General features: G+C 42.4%; 1 protein-coding gene across 1 annotated transcript in view; it reads left to right on the forward strand.

Moving 5' to 3' along the window:
- Positions 1 to 2237: 2237 nt before the first annotated feature.
- The window catches only part of fgf11a (fibroblast growth factor 11a), a 74021-nt gene continuing 54796 nt past the window's right edge, over positions 2238 to 21462 (forward strand). Inside the window, exon 1 of the mRNA XM_029454907.1 lies at positions 2238 to 2430. Coding sequence (XP_029310767.1) covers positions 2238 to 2430 — 193 coding nt within the window. The remainder of the gene's footprint in view (positions 2431 to 21462) is intronic.

The following is a 21462-nucleotide window of genomic DNA, read 5'->3' on the forward strand; positions in this document are numbered from 1 at the left end:
CATTTGGAAGAACAAATTTAACCTGCTGTAAATGTGAAGTTTTTCTCTACAATTTGGGATTTATCCAAATACCAACCAATCTCGGCCAAACTGTCTGATCTGACTGATAGTGACTTGCTTTGTTGGACTCCATTATGTGTTTGTGTGAATGACTGATGCAGATGTATGGATGATGTGACGGCAGTGACGCAAAGTCCCTACTGACTCAGACAGTGTCACGGCATCTATACGTCCTTGTCATAGCAAAAAGCACAGCACTGACAACCTCGCTTAGTTTGTCTCTATAAGCCAACATCACATCAGAAAAGGTGGGGTGGGACGGAAGAGTAGGAGGCAGGAGTTTGGGAAGTGGGGGCACCCTAGCTCTGACCCAGCTGAGCCTTGCCTGGTGTGGTACCAGAGAAGTGATGACAGAATAGGGGAGACGGGGGAGGAAGCGACTTTGAATCACAGACATTGAAGGAGGGACTGAGTGACAGAGGGGGAGGAGAAAAAGGAGGGAGAAAGAAGAGCAAGGGGGAGGGTTTAGGGAAATAGATTTGAGAGAGCGAGAAGAAGAGAGTGTGTGAGAGAGAGAGGGAGGGAGAGACAGAGAGAGCATGTGAAGCATGCTGCCAGCCCTCGCTCAGTAATGCACTGTGAACAGGGACAAGCAAGAGAGCAAGTCACACACACACACACACACACACACACACACACACACACACACACACACACACACACACACACACGTACATGCTGCCTCCGTCACACACCCTCACACCCGTACCTTCACACTGTGTCGCTACTTCATACAGACACATATACACACTCCCTGACACGTGTGCACTGAGGCAGAGAGGTGCCTTGTTCGCGAGACGCACACTTTCCCTGTCTCTCTCACACACACACATGGACTCACACTGTGCAGCTGGACTCAACAGAACCAGACCGGACTACTGTCACCCACCGGTGGAGACTCTCGCAGCAGCAATACAGCATCTACCGTAAGGCACGGCTACCTGTCAGCCCCCTCCCCTTTTCCCCTTTTCCCCTTCACCTCCTCTCCCTCCTTCCCTCTCTGTCTCCCTCCATTCATTCATCCCTCATTTTCCCAGCTGCGAGGCGGCATGCGTGCCTGAAGGACACAGCGCTGCGCTCTGCTGTGGTGTAGCGCACTGCCGAGAGAGTTGGAGAGCCTGATCCGATAGGGGGGATAGATAGACTCACTGCACTCCCTCCCTCCTTCTCCCCTCGTTCTTTCTGTGTCCCTGTCTGTCTCTCTATCCCGGCGCTCTCTCGTTCATGAATGTCACCTCTATCTCTGGAAAATGCTGGATTTATCAAGCCCCTGTCTTTTTCCCCTTCTTTTCTCAGGGTGCGGGTGAACGCAAGGGTGATGCCAGGAGAGCTTGAAAGACAGTGAGGAAACAATCCGCACTCCGTCCAGCAGCGTCCATCCGCACCCCTTCATCCTCGTCCCAGCTTGCAGAGCTGATACCTCAGGTCGGACAGTCTCTACTTCTTCTTCGACTTCTCTAGCTTTGACATTGTTTCGCTTGGAGACATTTTACAGGTGAGGGACCGAAGGAAAAGAAGCAGTGTCACTCCTGTTAGTTGACATCGGGGCGTTTTTTCGTCCCACTGAATAGTGGCAGGCGTCTGATCTGCAGGACCGAGCAGGTTAAGAGGACTAAATGTGACTTTTTTTGGGAGGTTTTCTGGTTTCATCATGCAGCGAATAGTACTGGGGATGAATCCTTTCGGACGGTGTTGAGTCAGGAGGAGCTCCAGGAGGAGGGTAAGGGTACACTTGGACTCGGACAGAGGCACCAGGGCACATTGCTGGGCTACAGTGCACTGATTTTTGGGTGGATAACAAGATGACCCAAAAGAGGTACAGTGACATATAAAGGCTTTACCTGATGCTCACTCACAACCCGAAAATAAACAACTAGAAGGACATTTAAAGACAAACGCTCATCAATCCAAACCTCATCAAGCCCCAATTTTCAGTTTTGGGTGGGCCTTCGAGGGATCCACCCTTATTTCCTCAACCTTTTACTCTTTTTGTGCCCTTCTCCCCTTGCTTCGGTCCATCCTCAGAAGCCCTCTACTCCGCTCTGCACCCCTCCCTCAGCGGTGCTCCGTCGCCCTGGGTGAGCGGGCAGGGGGGTGGCCCACGGTACCCCCCGACACCTGGGCGCCACCGAACCGCCAGAGGCTGGTGAGGAGGCGGCAGGGTCAGCGCTGGGAAGATGGCCGCTCTAGCCAGTTCCCTTATTCGCCAGCGCAGGGAGGTCAAGGACCCCCAGGCGAACCGGCAGGTTGCCAGCAAGCGCAAGCCCTGCCCAAAGAGCAACAAGTCGCTCTGCCAGAAGCAAATCCTCATATTAATATCGAAAGTTCGACTATGTGGCAGTCGAGGGAGAAAAATGGAAAAAAGACCAGGTGAGTTCCCTCAGGCCTTCCTATCAAACTCTGCTGTTTTCCACTTTCTTCCTCTTACCCTACACCCTGTTCATCTTTTCTTCCTGCCTGTACTGGATAACTGGATTTTGATGGTTGACTTGCCAGACTACTGATTAATCCTGAACTGTAAAGCCTCAATAGAGAACATCCCCAGCCTGTAATTTCCAGTGCAAGACGTAATCTGAATCTGGGAAACATCCCAGCCCATCTTCCTGGAAGCTGTACACAACATGTAATGTATTTATGGTTGCACAGCAAATGGACAGAGTCAAATCCTGCTTAATACACACATAATTGTACCACTGACCAGAGGCATAACCTAGCCCATGTTGTGACTGTTGTGATGACTCTGTTGAGGTGCATGTGAACACATTCACAGACATGCTGGTAATCTGTAAGCACACAATGAACTTGGCTCATACATACAGTGATTTACTATGATATAAAAATGTCAGGAGGCGTCTCATTTGCAATTCTGGGGGCCATTACTCTCCCTGTTCTTCCCTAAAGGCAAGTGAAACACAGTGTGGCCTAATTTGTACTGCATGTTTGCATGTTAAATGTAATTGCAAAATTATTAATTGAAGCTAAATAAGACAGTGACACTTTGTTTGTGTCTTTGCTACATATGGTAAAGTTGTTTTTACTTTACTTGCCAAAGATAATTATTTATTATTTATAGTGTTGGTACTGTATTTTAAAGATGGTAAAAATGTTGATGACTCACAATAATATGATTCTTCAGAGGTTCTGTGGTCTTGGAGAAATCTTTTGGATCTATTTGCAAATACATTTCTAAATGTTGATAAGGAAAGGCAGGACTGATTATTAACACTCACATCAGTGGAACTGGCCATTTGTCTTCGGACAACATTTATTTTTGTAGGTCAGAACAATTGGATTTTATAGTTATAGTATTAGTTTTATAGTTTCATCATTTGTCTATATCAAAAGCTGTAATAGTAAATAATTAATAGTAAGCTTTTCTTTTTCTTTTTGGGTTCATGTTTTCTTTTTAGTTTCTAATTTTCATTTTTTCAAAGTTATAATTTTTTTAAAGGCGTATTCCCTTTTTTTAATATATATTATTTCCCCCCGTTTCTAGAAGTTGTTTTTGTTTGTGTTTTTGTGCTTTTTTAAAACATGTTACTATTTTACATCTTGGATGTGTTTATTCCCTGAATGTCCTCACCTAATCAGTCTGCATGTGTGTGTGTACTTGCACTACCATGCACAGAATGTGTGTGTCCTTTTCTGCGCTGTGCAAATGTGCTTGTGTGTTCTGTGATATTTATTACCTCGGTGTGCCAAGTTCATCATTGTAATTACGTGGGGAACCTCTAACGGAAGCAGCATCTGCCATAGAGGCGGCTGCTCTCTATATTGTAATTACGGTAGTAAAGTATGTTGGACAGGTCGTGGCAGTGCCAGCTCTTTGGAAAAAGACCACGTGTGCTCCATGCCCATTGTTTGAAACCATTTCCATCGCAATGGCTTCTGTGCTTCTCAGACTCTGATGGGTTTATTATGGTAATCATGGGTACGAGGTATGGAGGCTGTGGTTAGAGACGCATTACCAGCTTCACCATTTCAGGTTGTAATTTACAAGGGTCTGTTTTAAGTACCATGTGTGGCAGTGTGTGTCTTCATCATTCTCTACATTTGTGTATGTGTGTGGTCAGCGTAGAAAGGACACTTCCGACCCCTGGCCATGAGTTTGTTTTCTCATCATGTGTGAGTTTCCTTCTTTTTCTCTGAGCTTCAGCCCGAGGCCACAGTTGACCCCTGGCCAGGAATAAACAACTAGAATATTCCTGAGCCATAGCCTCAACTCCTCCTCCTCCTCTTCCTCATCCTGGCAGCACTTCAGAGCAGTCTGCTTACAGATTGCATTCACTTTGCCTCCAACTGGCCTCCATTGTTTCTACTGGCAACATTTGGCTGCTATTGGCTTATTCTGCACCCTGTGGCTTATAGTCTCTTGTATTGTCTTGTATTTTGGTTGGTTACCATTGTTTTCTGATGGCTTCCATTGTCACATTGGCTTCCTTTGACCCTGGTTACCTTATCTTGGCTTCTGTTGACTTTTATGAAGCCAGTGTTTCCATTACATAGACTTTAATTGGGCGGGATGCCCAGGTATATAAACTATATTTGGCGACCCATTTTACCATTAAAAAAAAAAAAATCTGTCCAAGAGAACAAAGCGATCCATGATCAATAAACTAGTGCAATAAAGGCCAGCAGGACGCTGAGGCAGCCTCGGACCTCGCGCCCAAAGACGGAGGGACTAACTGTATTCTGGAATGAGGGATCCCCTCTTTGGACTGACAGGCTTTAGAAAATACGTGCACACAAGGTTCAAATCATTCCAATGCAGAGCCCGCAGTGATTGCTTTTTAGAAATCTTGTAAGTCATTGTTTTACTGCTTTATTTTACGTTGAACATAAGAAAGTAGAGAAAAGTAGCCTATTAGTGTAAAATAACATGACGCCATGGATTGGTTTTCCTCTTGTCCCCCACAATTTATTGCGTCACAAGCCACCACTATCTTATTCATTGTAGCGCAGCATATTGATTTGCTCAGGCCCCCTCGCTCTCTCTCTTATTTATCCTCCCACATATGCACAATTGAAAAAAAAAAGGGGCCGATATAATTCTTGTACCTCAGGCTTATAAACAAAAACTCCACCCAGATTTCACAACAGATATTACAGAATCAGTACTTGTACAGGCTTATAATTTATAATGCAAGATGAACAACACATTTTTTACTGTGATACTCAGGCTGAGCATGTCAGTATTATCGATGCAGCCATTAACGATCATTATTATGTTCGCATTTAGCTTGAATGTCAAATGACGACAACGTATACAGTCACGCCCGAGTCAGTAATTGTTCCCAGGCAGGCAGAGAAACACTCACACTGCACAGAACCAAAGCAATATGATCACCCTCAAGTGGCAGCATTATGGAAAGTGTCACCAGAAGTCATCAGACCAGTTTAATATAACCTGTCCTAGTGAAAAATGTCCATCCCAGTTTCTAAAGTCCAAAGTCTTGTAAGATGAAGTTTCAATTTATTGTTTTTTGTCTGTTTTGTTTGCTTCTATTCTTTCCAGACTTCCCCTCATATTTCATCTCATTTGGTCACCCTATATGAAGTTTATCTGTATGACACTTTTCACAGATAAAGCAATGGCACCTCAAATATGCAGCGTTTCGATGTGTGTGTTAGTGTGTGTGTCAATGACGTTATCATGCATTTAACAATGTCTTCTTGTGCGTCACTGCGTTGGCACCAGTTCCCTTTGTACCGTTGAAGGCCATTTAAGGCTACTGGAGGAGTTGTACTTAAGATTGAATGCCTGGATGGTACGTGTGGGTGTGTGTCCTCAAACATTTGCTACCTGCATCTAATTCACGGATGGGGAGGAGTGACGTGTGTTTGTGCGTCCCGACCTGACCCAAATACCTTCCTCCCCCCCTTTACCTCCTCTGTCAACCCCCATCTCTCCCCACTCTGTCACCCCTCACCTCTACACACACGCGCCCTCTAACCCTCACCTAACCCATACTAATGATGCCCTAGCACCCAGCCCACTCAGCTTATAACAAGGTCAGCTTCCCCTGCACAAACACACACACACACACACACACACTCACTTTCAAGTGCAGATATACACAGGTATATCTATAATTACACACACTTGCATAAATACAAACATAAAAACACACCTACGCGCAGACAAAGTAATAAATCAGCACAAACGAATCATGAGATTTTGTGATAATTTAAGCAGTGAGTGTGGGTGAGAGATAATTTCGCCCTGGCTTAGTGCATGTGTGTATTCCTGTGCGATGAGCGTGTGTGTTCGGCACTGATATGATCTAATGAGGATGTTAAGCCAGCTATTGGATATCAAAGCAAAAACCAAAATAGCTGGTGTTGTCCTCTGACTGGCTGCTGGAGCGGCTGTTGAAGCCCTCCTCTCTTCTGTTAACAGGATAGAATAATACTTGGAGCTGTTACTGCAGCACGGGGCCAAGTTCATCCAGCCACTGCAAATTGGTTTGTGTGTGTGTGAGAAAATACGTGCACGTTTGTGTCGAAAAATGACAGAAGTCACCACACACACTTCAGCCAGACTCTGCATTTGTGTGTGTGAGAGGCTCATTGTTGTGCCGTGATTCATCAGGCCACATCAGCTCCTCTCATTAACACACACTGATTTATCAATAATGTGCGGCAGCGTTTCGAGAGCACACATTGAACTGGGGCGATTTACTGCCTCGTATACCGGACACTCTAGACAGGCTACAGCAGGGAGGACTATATTTCTCTCTCTCTCTCTCTGTTTGTGTCTCTCTCTTTATCAGCTTTCTCTCTCCTCTTTCCTCTCAATCCATCCTGCAACCGGTTTTCGTCTCCTCCCTTTCTCCCACAGCCTCGATCGCCCCCGTCCCCCCCTCCGCACCACACACTTATCTTCTCAAGGACATCTGGCTTTCTTATAACTGTCTCTCCCTCAGTGCGTGCCTGTCTCTCTTCCCTCGCCGTATTTCCCCACTGTGTCTAATCATGTTGTCTCTGGGCCAGTCAGTTAGTCACTGGATGCTACAATGGCAGAGATATTGTTGGTATTGTGCTGCCATGTTACGCAACCCTGGTTCCATTGTAAATGGATCAGGAGCGAGCGTGATGCACGTCTAATGTATGAAACTCTAATCATTCAGATTCTGAGTTTGTTTGTTTACTATTGTTATCCTTTCCTCTTGGTGTATACGTGATTCAGATTCATGTGGTTATGGAGGGTGCAGATTTGCTTAGGGAGACACAATTTACATAAATCTAACAAATAACACATGATGGAATTATTTTTCCTTAATCGTCTGACAAATTGCTGTTTTATTAATACACTAACACTACTGACAGCTGCAGCTAAAGCCGGGTGGAAACTGTACAGATTAACCCTATTTTAACCCAAAACTATTTTGGTATCAGGCTGAATTTGTGTTGGATGCTCAGTTTGAAGTGACTGCTGATGCCTAATGAATCGCCTGAATGATCAGGATCTGGTCATCAGACGATCGGATGGATTTCCAGCATGTCCGACATTTTGGAAGACCATTTTGCACTTCTGTTCTTGTAAAGTAATATTTTACATGTTGTGGATACTGTTGTCTTGAGACGGCCTGGTTAGAAATTAAACTGAACCCCACAGCAGAACAGACAAACGATACTGTCTGCATGTTCAAGTCTTCTACAGCTCCTTACTTTTCCGTTTATAGTCAACATTGTTAAGGGTGCAGCTGCAGTCTTCAGTGTTCAGGGTTCAGTGTACAAAGCATGACTTTTTATAGGTATTTGCCAAAATGGGGCTAAAATGGCTTCACGGTACATTACAGCTCCTATTAACATCACTCAAAGTATGAAAAAAAGGTTTTATCCAAAAAAGAAAATGACAAAAATGAACATTTAATTCTATCAATTTTGTGACAGAACTAAGTCTCTTAATGCCGAATCAATATGTCTTTCCTACCCTCTAAACACTGACACTCTCCTCAACCCATCCATATACAAGCTGTCCATGAATGTGTATAGTACCCCTCACAATTGCTAGCTAAAGAATAAAATAGCAACTTTACCACAGGCCTGTAGATAAAAGGAGTGAACCAAGCAGAATCAGTTCAAAGTGTTAAAAGATGAAACAGTGGAGATGCAGAAATGAACAGCTGTACAGTAAAACACAGTAAATGAAGCTGCTACAAGCCAGTGAGCATTTCTAATTGCTTCATTACATCGTTGTTTCCTAAAGGATGCTCATGAAAGAAGTTTTTTTTAACAATATTCTCACCAGACTGCTCATAAAGATGTCTCACATTTGATCATGTTACACCTCTGCGCTCTGCTCCCACTCTGACCCTGCAACCCTCCCTTTCTTTAGCATCCGCAGATAACTAACCGCAGGCATAGATTTGATCGCATAACTCCCTTGTGGAGATTGTTGGAGACAATATTAGCTAATATCCCAACGGAAATCATATTGTAGTCCCAAGAAGTATGTTAATACTTTGAATTGTGCACGCTCTTCTGCACATCTTTTGCTCATTAGCTACAGACAACCAACCGTACCCCATCTATCACCAAAACGACATATCACCACATGCTTTAAAGCGTGCATTACCAGCAGCCGGCGGCCTCTGTTGTTTCGTAACAGGTTCCGCCCTCTGTCTCTGCCAGTGTGGCAGATGTTGTGTATGAAATGGTGCCCGGAATAAATGATTTGGGGATGCTAACATTTGGCCTGTGTGATGATCAATGTGGGCTCTCAGTGCCGCCCCTCCCAACCTATTGATTTATGGAGCGGACCATCATTTGTATTGACGCGGAGCATCTTTTGGATGGGCATCAATCATCATTATCAGACAAAATGGAATATTTCTGTTGCATGTGCCCGAGTACGTACGCATATGTGTGTGTGTGTGTGTGTGTGTGTGTGTTTGTGTGTGTTTGTGTGTGTGTGTTTGTGTGTTTCCTGTGGTATTTCAGTGTGGGCTAAAAGTTTGCGTGTGTTCCACAAAATAAGTGTGTTTGAGGACGTGTTGGGTTAAAGAAGGCTGCAGTGTGCCCTGGTAGGAATGAAGTGAGCTGCTTGGACTCAATATGGCACATTCTTGGCTCGGCATGGCACAGCATGGCACGGAGAACACCAGCGTGTAATGAGAGCAGGGCAATGATGCCGGAGGGTTTAAGATCTGGATACTTTGCTCTTCAAATGACCTCCAGCAGAGATGCTCACACCCATAGTGCAGCATGTCTACATGCATGCAAATATGCTCGCATTTATCTACAGCAGCACTCAACGTCTTATTCAGCATCAGACAATTTCCACTCCGCTGGGATTCACCGTCTTAAGAGCCCAAATAACAAATGACTAGCAAGTGTTGAGTCAGCAACTCCTACCACCAACCCAACCTTGCTTTCCTCAATGTCAAAAAAACCCAAAGGAACCGCGCACTGTCCCTTTAATCAATGCCTCTAGTTAAAATGCAATATTAACATGCTGAGGACAGTAAAGCCAGCATTAGCAGTTTTGTATGCAATCAATTTGCCGCATGGTTTATGTGCAGAGACGACGTGTGTCACATGGAGATGCCAGTTTAGGGATACAGGACACACACACACACACAGCTCTCAACTCAACCACAGTGTCCCTGACCGAAGTGACACGGTCTAAAGTAAGCTCATTAAATCATATGTCATTTTTAGTCACCTCTCTCTCTCTCTCTCTCTCTCTCTCTCTCTCTCTCTCTCTCTCTCTCTCTCTCTCTCTCTCTCTCTCTCTCTCACACACACATCACCATAAACACTTCAATCACGCAGTCAAGCGATGGCAAAATAAACCGTCCTCAAGGGAAAAGCCTGTGTGTGCATGCTTTCCTGCTCGCGTCTGTATCTGATTACGTGTTCACTTACTTTGATCCCAGTGACTGTGGCACCCATGGGTGGTGTAAGTTTTACTGACAGGTGTTGTATGGACCAACAGATCAGAATACAACAGCACAGGCGAAGCTGAACTCTGAACTGTCATTAAATGAATATTACTTCACTTCTAATTTAAAGTTGATAGAGAAAACAAAGTAGAGCAGAATTCTGACTGAAGAATCTCCAGCAGAATTATTTCGCCTACAGTATTTGAAGAAGATCAGTAGCTTCTAGCAGTTGTAAAAGGTAATGCTTTGTTAGTTTTAATGAGTCTAAACTTGCCACACTTATTTAGGGGATCAATGAATTACAATGAATGTATTGTATTTACAGAGGAATTGATCCAGACTGGTTAGTCAGTTGTAGTTTTTGAGCTAATTGTGTTTAAAAACAGAACAGTAATAATTAATACTTTAAAAAGGCTGTTTCACCCAAATTACAAAGAAACACATTTTCCATCTTGCAACATACTGTAGGTTTCATAGTTTTTATGTAAAAAGTATATATTTTCTATGAAAACCCTTCCAAGTGAGGTCTGTGGATTACTTTCTTGAAATACATCAAATCTAATTTATGAATGACTTGATGGAGCCGGGGGAAAGGGTGTGAAAAAGGTTATTTATGCAGGAACCATAAAGCTTCACTTTGCAACATTGGATAAATCAAAAAATTTAAATTTCTACTTTTTCCGGTCTCTGTTGTATATCGATATACTAAAAACACAAAATGTTTCTTTTCCACTCTTTGTTTATGTGTCTTTGTCATCTCTCTATTCCTCCACTTTTCATCCTCTCCCTCTTACATGCTGCATTTACTGTACTTAAAGTGCTTTTACCACATCAGTACATGAATTACACTGAATAATGTGTCTATAGACAGACAGCAGAGGCGAGTGTTTCGACCCTATAGAGACAAGTCAATATGTTACTGCACAGACGGAAGTAACATTTCAGGCATTCACAAAATGTGGCAAATCACAAAGACACATGTGCACTTTACATTTGCAGTTTCTCATTTGTTCACACTGACTGCGCACACACACACACACACACACACACACACACACACACACACACACACACACACACACACACACACACACACACACAGATTATAAAAGGGGACACGATGTACACGGTGATCTATCAACCCCCTCTAAGCATGGTGTGTGTTTTCAAAAACCCCATGTGTCGATGTTGACTCTGGACCTACAGCAGATACATGTGTTCATTGTGTAAGGATTTGGCTTGTGTTTGCTCCCTTTGAAAATATACAATATACAAGTCAGACACTCTCTGAATTCCCAAGTGTGTGTCTGTGTGTGTGTGTGTGTGTGTGTGTGTGTGTGTGTGTGTGTGGGGCACCTTGCTGATTGCAGCACCCTGTCTACCTGTGTGTTGTTCCCCTGTGGTGCACAAGCACAGGTGCGTGACGCGTCCTTCACTTTAATGTGCCATCAATCTCTAGATGGAGACAAGCCAGAGCGCAACCTCCCCAGTCCCATGTACACACACACACACACACACACACACACACACACACACACACACACACACACACACACACACACACACACACACACACACACACACACACAGTACTCTAGAGATGTTTGCTGTACTCTAATAAGAGATTTTGCATGCAGATGAGGAGAAATTCCTCTAAAAGTGGGGCTTTACCTCTGCCATTAAATTATCCATCACGCAATTAGACTCTGTAGAGAGAGAGGGAGATACAGAAAGAGACAGACAGAGACAGAACACACTCTTAGATATTCATTAAGTCTTGCACCAAGTCTTGGTTAAAAGTATCAATCTCAATCGCTTTATATATATATATACATATACATATATATATACAGTGTATATATACACAGTATATATACACAATATATATATATATATATATATATATATACAAAGTATATATATATATATATACAACATTTTTACAAATTGATATTGGTAGTATATATAGTATATACTTTATGTATTTCTGTTGCTGCACAGCCCTTGACAGACATTATCTCAACTGCTTATCTTCAAGATGAAAGACCTGTAGATTGGTGGGGAGTCAGTTAAAATAATTTCCATCCATTTATGTCAAATTGTGAAGCTTGTGGTTTCATGCTGGATATGTGAATTGCTCCAGCAGCAGGCAACTAAAGGGCAGAAGAGAGATGGAGGCGGCGGAGTACTGCTTGAAATCTTTGCAAGTTAAAACATTGTAAGCGCCTTGAGGCCATCGGGCCATGAAGGACAGCCATTCATAGATATTTATCATCATTATTTTTAAACCATTGCAGCTTTATTGGACATTTTGAAGTGTTAAGTGACGGGATAGAGCGACGGTTGGGTGCTGACATTCATAAAGGTTACAAGACAGATTCAAGCCCATGATGCTGTCTACTATGATGACTCATATCTACAGAACATCTATTGCGCTCTGCTTTAATTCATGTTCCATGCATATATGGATATATTAACATTATGTAGTCATGTTCAGTGTGTTTCGTGTAATCCATACAAAGACATGCTGGGATGGAGGGCAGAAACATTTACTTCTTATAATAAAACCAAACGGTATAACTTATTAAACTCAGTTTTCAACACACGTTCATGTCACTCTCTTAAATCGAGGCTCGTCATTTCAACATGTCTTATTGCAGATCTCGTTCTAACCTCAAGACACTGCTCACGTTAGGCTTTAATATTCTGTATAGTGCAGCATATTTGATCGAAGCCCATCTTACATACAGACGTATTTTTCAAAAGTGTTCGTCGTATGTTGACGGTGGCACATGGATCCTCACTAGTAGATAGAAGTGGGCGGTTAATGATGACAGAGACGTAGAGCTGCTCAGTAGCTGAAATTGGATGTGACAGAGAACAAGCTGGATTCAGAGAGCTGAATCATAATTAGACCGGTCCATCACAGACTCATACTGTAAAGTGTTTGATTTGTGTGATTCTTGTACGTTCACGCCTCATGATCCTCCTGTAAGCTGCCTGCTCCGGGATGGACTAAACTTAGGATGGACTCTGCCAAAGCCTCAGCTGTTCGCTCCGGAGAACACATACTTTGTGGCAGGACGCCATCTTAGCACCCCAGCAATGACCGAGAGACGGAGAGAGAGAGAGAGAGACATATTTAATCTATTGCTTGCGTTGGCCTGTATGCAAGTTTAGATTGCTTTCAGGAAGGCTTCCTTCAATATTTTCCTAATATCATTTTAGTGTTTGCGTCAACCAAGGAGGTTATGTTTTCTGCTCGGTTTGTCTGTCTGTCTTTCTGTCTGTCAGCAGGATTAAAGAATCCATTACATTTTGGAGAGGATCCAAATCACGGACTGGATGCACGCATTATTTTTCACTTATGTGAAAGACCTTGAGGTCGAATTACGTTTCACTTTCGTTAACATTGCGAGACAGGTCCTCTGTGCTGCATTCATGTGGTGTTCGGAATAATGGGGAAAAAAGTGAACGCCCCCTCAAGTCGGAACAACAGCTGCGAAACAGAAGTTGACGTGTTGTTTAACCGCTCTGAGCGATGAACTACAACACATCTTCTCTATAGTGTCCACGTCGTTTTCACATTGCGACGTAAAGCTCATGAACACACCATCGGCCTTGGCGGAGGTCTGCGCTCTCCGAGTCCCATTCTAGTTTATTCTTGAATCTGCCATCCGAGTTTGTAAAAATAAATTCAAGCAATAGCTGAAACAGCTCTATTCAGGCTAAACTTAAGTTAAAGGTAGTATATTAGTGTCAGGAAATATTGGACTTTAACGTGGGAGACATGTTTCAGCCAACCATAACCCTGTTGACAAAAGTCTCCTAATATATTGTTTTTCTAACCCAAACAATAATCTTTCCCTAATCCCAAACAAGCCGTGTTATGCCAAAGAAATCTGCAGTGAAGTGTACACATTGTGACCCCTGACCAACTTGAATGTGATATTAAATCCCAGGCTCTATAGACTAAGATTAGTACATGTGTGTAATATGAGCCGACACTACTGAAACATATTATAGGGGTCGCCACGAATGCCGTAGCCTCAACACCGCAGAATCGCTGCCAACATCTAAGATCTGTTTAGCCATTAGCAATTGAAAAACAGTCGACAAAGCTAGCTTCCTACACAGCTAGCTAGTAACACTGCGACACCCATGAAAACAATAACCACAAAAATAGTGTGGATGAGACTGACGCAGCTGTACAGGTTATTCTTTCTTGCCACAAGAAAAATAAATCTTTAGTTTTATTAAAAGAAGTGTGTCTATCTAAATAATTCAAATGGAATTTTTTATTTTTTTTTAAGAAATGCGTGTAGTGAAGTGAAGCATCCACTCCCCCCCCCCCACTTCTCCCTCTCTGGGACTAAAAGTGAATTGGGAGATGGTGTGATTAGAGCAGACAAGGACAGACTGAAGTCTGACCTCTAGCTAGAGGTAACCAAGGGGAAGGAGGAGAAGTATGGAGAGATGAAGAGAGATATAAGTGGGATGCCACAGAGACATGAGGATATATATAAATGATATTAGCCTATATCATCCATACATGTTAATACTTTTGAAGATCACTTCACGGAGCAGAAATTGGACAGTTCGGAGTGTTTCAGCATTCAGGTGAAAGTCTGCCTTGCCTGGATTTTGCAGGTGTCCCTTTTTCAAAGTGTGAGCATGAGGGTATTGACTTTTTTGTCACTTTTTGTTGAACCAGTGAGTTTTATTATCCTGAGAAAGTTCAATGTGTATTTTCTATTTGTACATACAGTATTACACAAGCACTTACACACTGTCAAATGGGATGCAGTTTGCATTATGTCACTGGAAATGAAAACCATTACCCATCTGTGTCAGATGGCATCATGGGGGACATCGCTGCTGGAAGGCTGCTGTGATTATTCACAATTGTGTGTTTGTGTGTATGCTTGTATTGATGCTCGAATATGTTTTTGACCATTTTAAACTTTTTTTAAAAGTCCAGAAACAAGCGTATTTTAGTATTTAGGTACACATGCATGCACCACAAATAAAACAATCAGTTAACAATTGATTAATTGGCTAGGACAAATAGTTTAAATAATTTGATTTGCAATAAATTATAGAAGTGGTACAGCTCTGCAGGAGCTGGTGACTCAGGCGGATAGAGAAGAAAGTGAGAGAAGGAGGTAAGGAAGGAGGGAGCACACAGATATATCTTGGAGAGCCAGAGAGAGATGGACAGATAGGGGAAGAGAACTAAAGAACTAAAAGCAGCTCTAAAATGACGAGAAAGAGATGGTGGGATAGAGAGATGGGAGGATAAAGAGGAGAGGAGGTAGGTAGGTGGGCAAGGAGGGAGGTAAGGGAGCAGCGGCGAGAGATGGGCTGATAGAGGAAGAAGGAAGGAAGAGAAAGATGGAGGGAGAGAGATAATTGAGGAAAAAAATGCCAGGTAAAGAGCGGTGGAGGGGAGAAGGAGGGAAGATACAGGCCTGGGAAAGATGAAGCTACCAGCAGTGCTCAACTATATCAAGAAAGGGGGGATGAGACGGAGGAGAAAGTCAATTCACGACTCTCACAGGAGCCTCCATCAGATAATTTAGTCTGAAAAACAGTAATTCAACGTGTTTGTAATGAAGATTTCAGTGCTTGGTGGGAACACACATATATAAGTTATGTATATAGAGTGTGTGTGAAGGGTTTCATGTAAATATGTACATACTGTGGGTGAGAGTTTGTGTGTACGTGTGCGTGTGCGTGTGTGTGTGTGAAGCTAAACTAAAATTGGAGTCTGGAGGCAGTGCCGGTGCTTTAGAAGAAGATAAGCAGACATAATTAAGAGGCCATTAATAAATGTGTTAATGAGCACTCCATGTAACGGAGAGAGGCGGGGGGAGAGAGAGCGAGGGAGAGGGAGATCATGCATGCATGTGTGTGAAACACAGAGGGGAGGCACACTCACTTTGTGTGTGTCTCTCATATTCCGTATCAGGCGTATCTGCTGGCTGAGATAAGTTATCATTATGAGATATGTCCTGCCTGTGACACATACTCACTGTCATCTCTGCCCCATTTGCATAAAGAGGGCTTTTAGAGATGCCCTTGTACCCTCAATGACAGTATCTCTGCATAAGTCAATGCAGGCATGCACACACACACACACACGCACACGCACATGCACACACACACACGCACACGCACACTAACATGCATGATATGAGCAAAATTAAACATGATACAAAGGGTTGTTTATCTGTGATAAAACATTCTGAACTCAAGCTTCGATTATTAGCTTTTTCGGAAGGTTTCAACCGCATCTTCTTCCGGAAATGGAACAAACAACAAAAGTTTGGTCACGTGATATCAAGCGGTCACATATGGCGGAGAAACCCTAGAAAAAAATTAGTAATTGAACCCTGAATAAGTTTGTTCAGAATCATTAAAACATGATGATCATGACTGCCGGATTTCTTTTTCTTTTTGAAATTTCCCCCAAATTGAAGACTTTGACTTTCTACCTCATTAGTAAGTATTATTTCACTGGCATGGAAATGTGAAACTAATAATTGGTGTTCAACTACCAGTGGTCTTATTGCTGGATTTCACAGCCACACACACTTTTGAAAACCAAAGTTCAAAGAGAACTTTAAGAGAATGTTAATGTTAACAAAGTTAATGTTTCCACCTCAACCGGTGAGTAAAATTGTTGTGGATCGAAGTGGGTTTTGTACTTTCTCACAACTCCCAACAGAGTGATATATCTTCGCTCTTAAAAATATTAGGTAACATATAAAAAATCTAACTAATTTCCATGTAGGCCTAGATGTCCCGGCTAAGCATGACGCAAAAGCTTATAGATTTCATATGAACTTCTTTATATATATCTTCCAGATCGCTGTTCTTACAAAATAGGCTGGTAACCGCAAGCTGGAGCTTAATAAGATATGTCATATTTAATGAAGCCACCCTTAAGTATACCTATTACACAGCAGTATAAGCTGGGCTTAATGTATACATATAGAGTACTCGTCCGCCTCAAGGTAAAGTGAACACTCAAGTCTTAGACACAGCAGTTTCAAATATTAACCAGCTAACACGTGGATGTACGCACACACACACACACACACACACACACACACACACACACACACACACACACCCTGAGGGTCGTGTTGTGTTATGTGAGGCTTTCAACGGAAGTATAAATGTTAGATTAATGTCCGTCAGGGAGCTTGGGAGTGCTTATGTCAGAGTAGGATGTGACATAGGAAGTCGAAGCGCGTATGTGCGGATTGCAGTTTACATTTGAGCATGTGTTAAGTTCAGTAAGTGAAGCACTGGGACAGGGGTTTGCGTGCAGTGAGTCACTCGGGGAAACCCTGACTAGGCAGTAAAGAAGAGGAGAGTTTACTGCTGTGAATCTATTCTCTGTCCATGGAGAGAGATTGATCCTACCTATTCCGCTTTATAATCTGCTACGTATACAGCTGCCTTGAATCATAGTGTTTTAAAATGAAAATGACCTTCAGTTTTTTGTGGACTAAAAATGTCTGCGATGTTGTTCAGAAGCGGACACATAAGACTACAAACTTGCTGCGGAAATTGATTTTCACACTGACATATGTTTTGTTTTGTGGAATCCATTTAGAAGGGATTGGCATTCAATTTAAGAATACGCACAGGTTTAACTTATGGGCATGGACACTCAAGCAACTACTCCCTGGAAGCCTGAATCAACAGCGCCCATACTGTAATCTGTAATGTCAACATGATGTACAGCCTGGAGGTTGTCCACTGACAATGACTTTGTGGACTCACACAATGTTTGTCTGAATTTATACATCCGCACGGGCTTTTTGCTGTGGTATTGCAATCGGTCCAAAAGCAGAAGTACTTTTCATACAACACTGCCAGAGTCCTCCTGTGCCCATGCCAGACAGTCGAATAAAAAATACATTGATAATACTAAATGTATCTTGGCAACCTAACTTAAACGTTACTTATGTATAGGATACACATTCACCTATTTATTTGTCAGAATAGTCTTGATAGCATATATTATTCAGATAATGAGATGTGGCTTGTTCTCTGTGCCAGCCCATGTGTGTGCTGGTTTTGCCTGCCTTCCCATCTGATAAGATATATAATCCACTGAGGCAAAGAACACGAGCCGCCACGGCACACATCACACATCACAGGTATAACCAGAAGGGCACTCGGTGAGCACAGACCTCTGTAGGGACCAAATGCTCCATTGTGCAATGTTAACGAAAGTGATTATATAATGTATGTCTCCGCCTTGTGATTCGGATCTGCTCCAGATTTGAACTTCTATCTTATTTTTCTTCCTTTGCCCATGCTGCACTCTTCTGCTAAATTTCATGAAAATCGGGCAAGTCGTTTTTCCGTAATCCTGCCGACAAACAGACAAAAAAAACAAAACTAAACCATAATCTCCTCGGTGGACATAATTAGGTACTGAGATGCTAGGTATTCGTAGAAAATATAATCTTGTACAAAGGTTTCTCCATTCACTACCATGCAATTTCAGTTCTTATTGATGTAAGTGGCCATTAAAGTAAATTATGCATCTCAGTTTCAAAAACTAGTTAATGTATTTTAAGTTCCATGTTCTGTCATCTATTGAGGCACATTCACACCGAAGACAAATTACCTTTTGCTTCCTGTTCACTTGCATTTTCCATGTTCGGTGAATTTCAGCACGAATATCGCCTCAGCGATATGGCGTTTTAGTTGTTTTGCGTGGTATCGTTTAAGTATCGCTATCAAGATATTTATGCCGGTATCGTATCAAAGTCATATTTTTGGTATCCTGACAACGCTACTTCCATCTGGTTTTCAAAAGTAGCTAAGCCTGTTGCTGGAGTGCCTGCTAAGGTATATTAGCATTCTAGCTAGGTAGCCAACTAACGTCTATGTTTCGGTTAATGTAACTGCTTCAGGTAAAGCTACAAATGTGTTTTGGAGAAGAAACTGGGGACTAATGGACTCATCGCTTTTACTTAAGCAACAGTATTATGATTATTTAAACTTCTTGTTATTATAAGTTACTTTTGTGTACATCAAGGGCTTTACTCTATCTCGATGGAACATTAGCTGTTTGCTTGGTGGTTTTTGAGCAATCATTAACCTGTTAAGTTAAGTGTTTAATATCCTTTCCATTTCCACATTTCTCAGCCTCTTTGCTCTCAACACTCCTTCAGCCTAAAGGGGCTTTGACTTAAATATAATTACAAAAACCCAACTCCCACACCAGCAGCAATTAGATAGACAAAATGGCTGAGGAATCCCTTCACCACCACCTCACCTTCCCTCCAATTAAACCAAAGACAGAGGAAATGAGAGAGAGCTAAGCAAAATGGGAAAGCTGATCACCTTATTGAAAACCTGCCTCTCGTCCCCCTTCTCCTCCCCCCTCTCCTTTCTACCCCTTTAGGAGCCATCATTTATGTACACAGTAAATCTCTCAGGACCTTAAAAGGAAGCAATTAGTTCTGTTTTGCCTCCCTGTTGCATGACCGTAATGATCGGCCTGACGACAGTCATTATAGCTTTACATGTTGGAGTTGGTTGCCAGATACTTTGCATACTCCTCCTTAACACAGCAATTGAGTCAACCACTAAAGAATCTCTGGCTCTTGGAGGATATTGGAAGATGATCTTAAGTAAGCTCCAGTTAAGCCACCCTGTTTGGAAGCATCTGCTCTTCTCAAGTGTCCTTGAGTGTCCTACAGAAAGTCAGAAACATGCTGCCACTCCCATGATGCACTCTGTATGTGACCTTAACTTCTGACTGTAGAGAGGGGTTTTTCAGTGAGCTCAATGAAGTAGTTATAGTTTAGTAATAGTAGTTTTAAGTGTAAAGCAAAGTAATTATTGTTGATTTTCTTGTGATTTTGTAAAGATTTTTCAAGTTGAGAAGTTCCCACAAACACTATTTGTCAAGGGGACAAGATAATCATCATCCTTGAAGCCCTTTCTCTTGTATAATGAAACTTTAAACAATTCCATGAAGGCAGTATGTAAATCCCACATTCCCAAATAATCTGTTTCCACACTCAGAAACTCACCTGTCAGGAAGTTGAAGCGATTTTCTTTTTAAGCTCCTCATTGTAACATTGGGTAACACCAGTCATTTTTCGCTTCTTGACAGATGATTTAATTATTTCCTCCATGGCAGCAAAACACATTACACTAGCTGTCGGACAGACTTGTATGTTAAACTGGGATAACATAACACTTTTAGGACCCTGACTAACTTCAAAAGACTTTCTATAAGAAGAAACTTGCTAGCTCAGCAACATTAAGGCTAAAAAAACAACCCATAATTGGTGCTCTCTGTAGAAGCCAGTGTTACACAGTTACTTTATCCTTTCAAAAGAATATCTTACGTTGTGAATTCATATAGTACATGTTTAGTCCTTGGAAAAAATAATACTTTTTTCAGTATAGCAATGTTTGACCGCAGTATTTGCTCTAAAAATTTAATTTCACACAATCGTTTGGATTTCTTTGTGAGATGTGTGCATTGGCCTGCTTCTAACTACCTCAGCGAGCGGACATTATGTAGAGCAATGTTGATGGTGAGTCTAGTTGATTACCAGACTTCACTTCATCACTGAAGCAATGAAGTGTTTGCATGCTTGAATGGTTTTTATTTTTTTACCTCCGCCAAGGAGGTCATGCTTTCGGTTTGGTTTGTTTTTGTATTTGTCAGCAAGATTACAGAAAAACTACTCGTCCGAATCTTATGAAAGTTGGTGGGCATGGGCCAACGGAGAAACCATTAAAACTTGGAGCAGATCCGAATCATGGGGCGGATACACGCATTATTTTATATTATCATGGAAACGGCCTTGGTGGAGGTCTGCGCTCTCCGAGTGCCATTCTAGTTTTAGTTATGTGTGTGTGGGGCATCCAAATGTATCATAGGAGAACTGTTATCTTCAACACAAGTATCTTGTTCTGCACCTGAACATCTCTGTAAACATCTCACACAAATACACCCAAGTCTTTCACTTCTTGGATAAAGCAATATCCTCCCCTTAACCCAATTCAACCTCTCTGAGCTGAGTTTTATCAGAGTTTTGTCCCCTTGCAGGCAGCCCTGCTCCGCTGCGGCGTAATGGAGATACACAATGGCAATAAATAGAATTACTAGCAGTGAGCCAGACAAGCTGACCCGCCGACAGAAAAGGAAGAAGAGAGGTACTAAAGGGGCGACTGGGAGAAGTAAAAGGATAGTTGAACAGATGGACAAATGTAGGGGGAGATCACCAGGCCAGCTGGAGATGATGGGGTTTCCCGGATGGGTTTTAACGGGAGGCCCGTATCTGTATGCGTAAAGGGAATTATCCCCATCCAGTTCAATAAAGCAGCTTGTATAATTACAGTGCAGTTTACTAGCTGGAGGAAAATTGAATCCCTCAGAAACAGAGCGTGAATGGTGAGGGGAAAAAGAAGGGAGTAGATAAGCAGGTGAACAGAGGGGAAATTATAAAGCGAGCAAGAG

The sequence above is a fragment of the Cottoperca gobio genome, chromosome 18 (genome assembly GCF_900634415.1).
Source record: "Cottoperca gobio chromosome 18, fCotGob3.1, whole genome shotgun sequence".
Classification (NCBI taxonomy): Eukaryota; Metazoa; Chordata; class Actinopteri; order Perciformes; family Bovichtidae; genus Cottoperca; species Cottoperca gobio.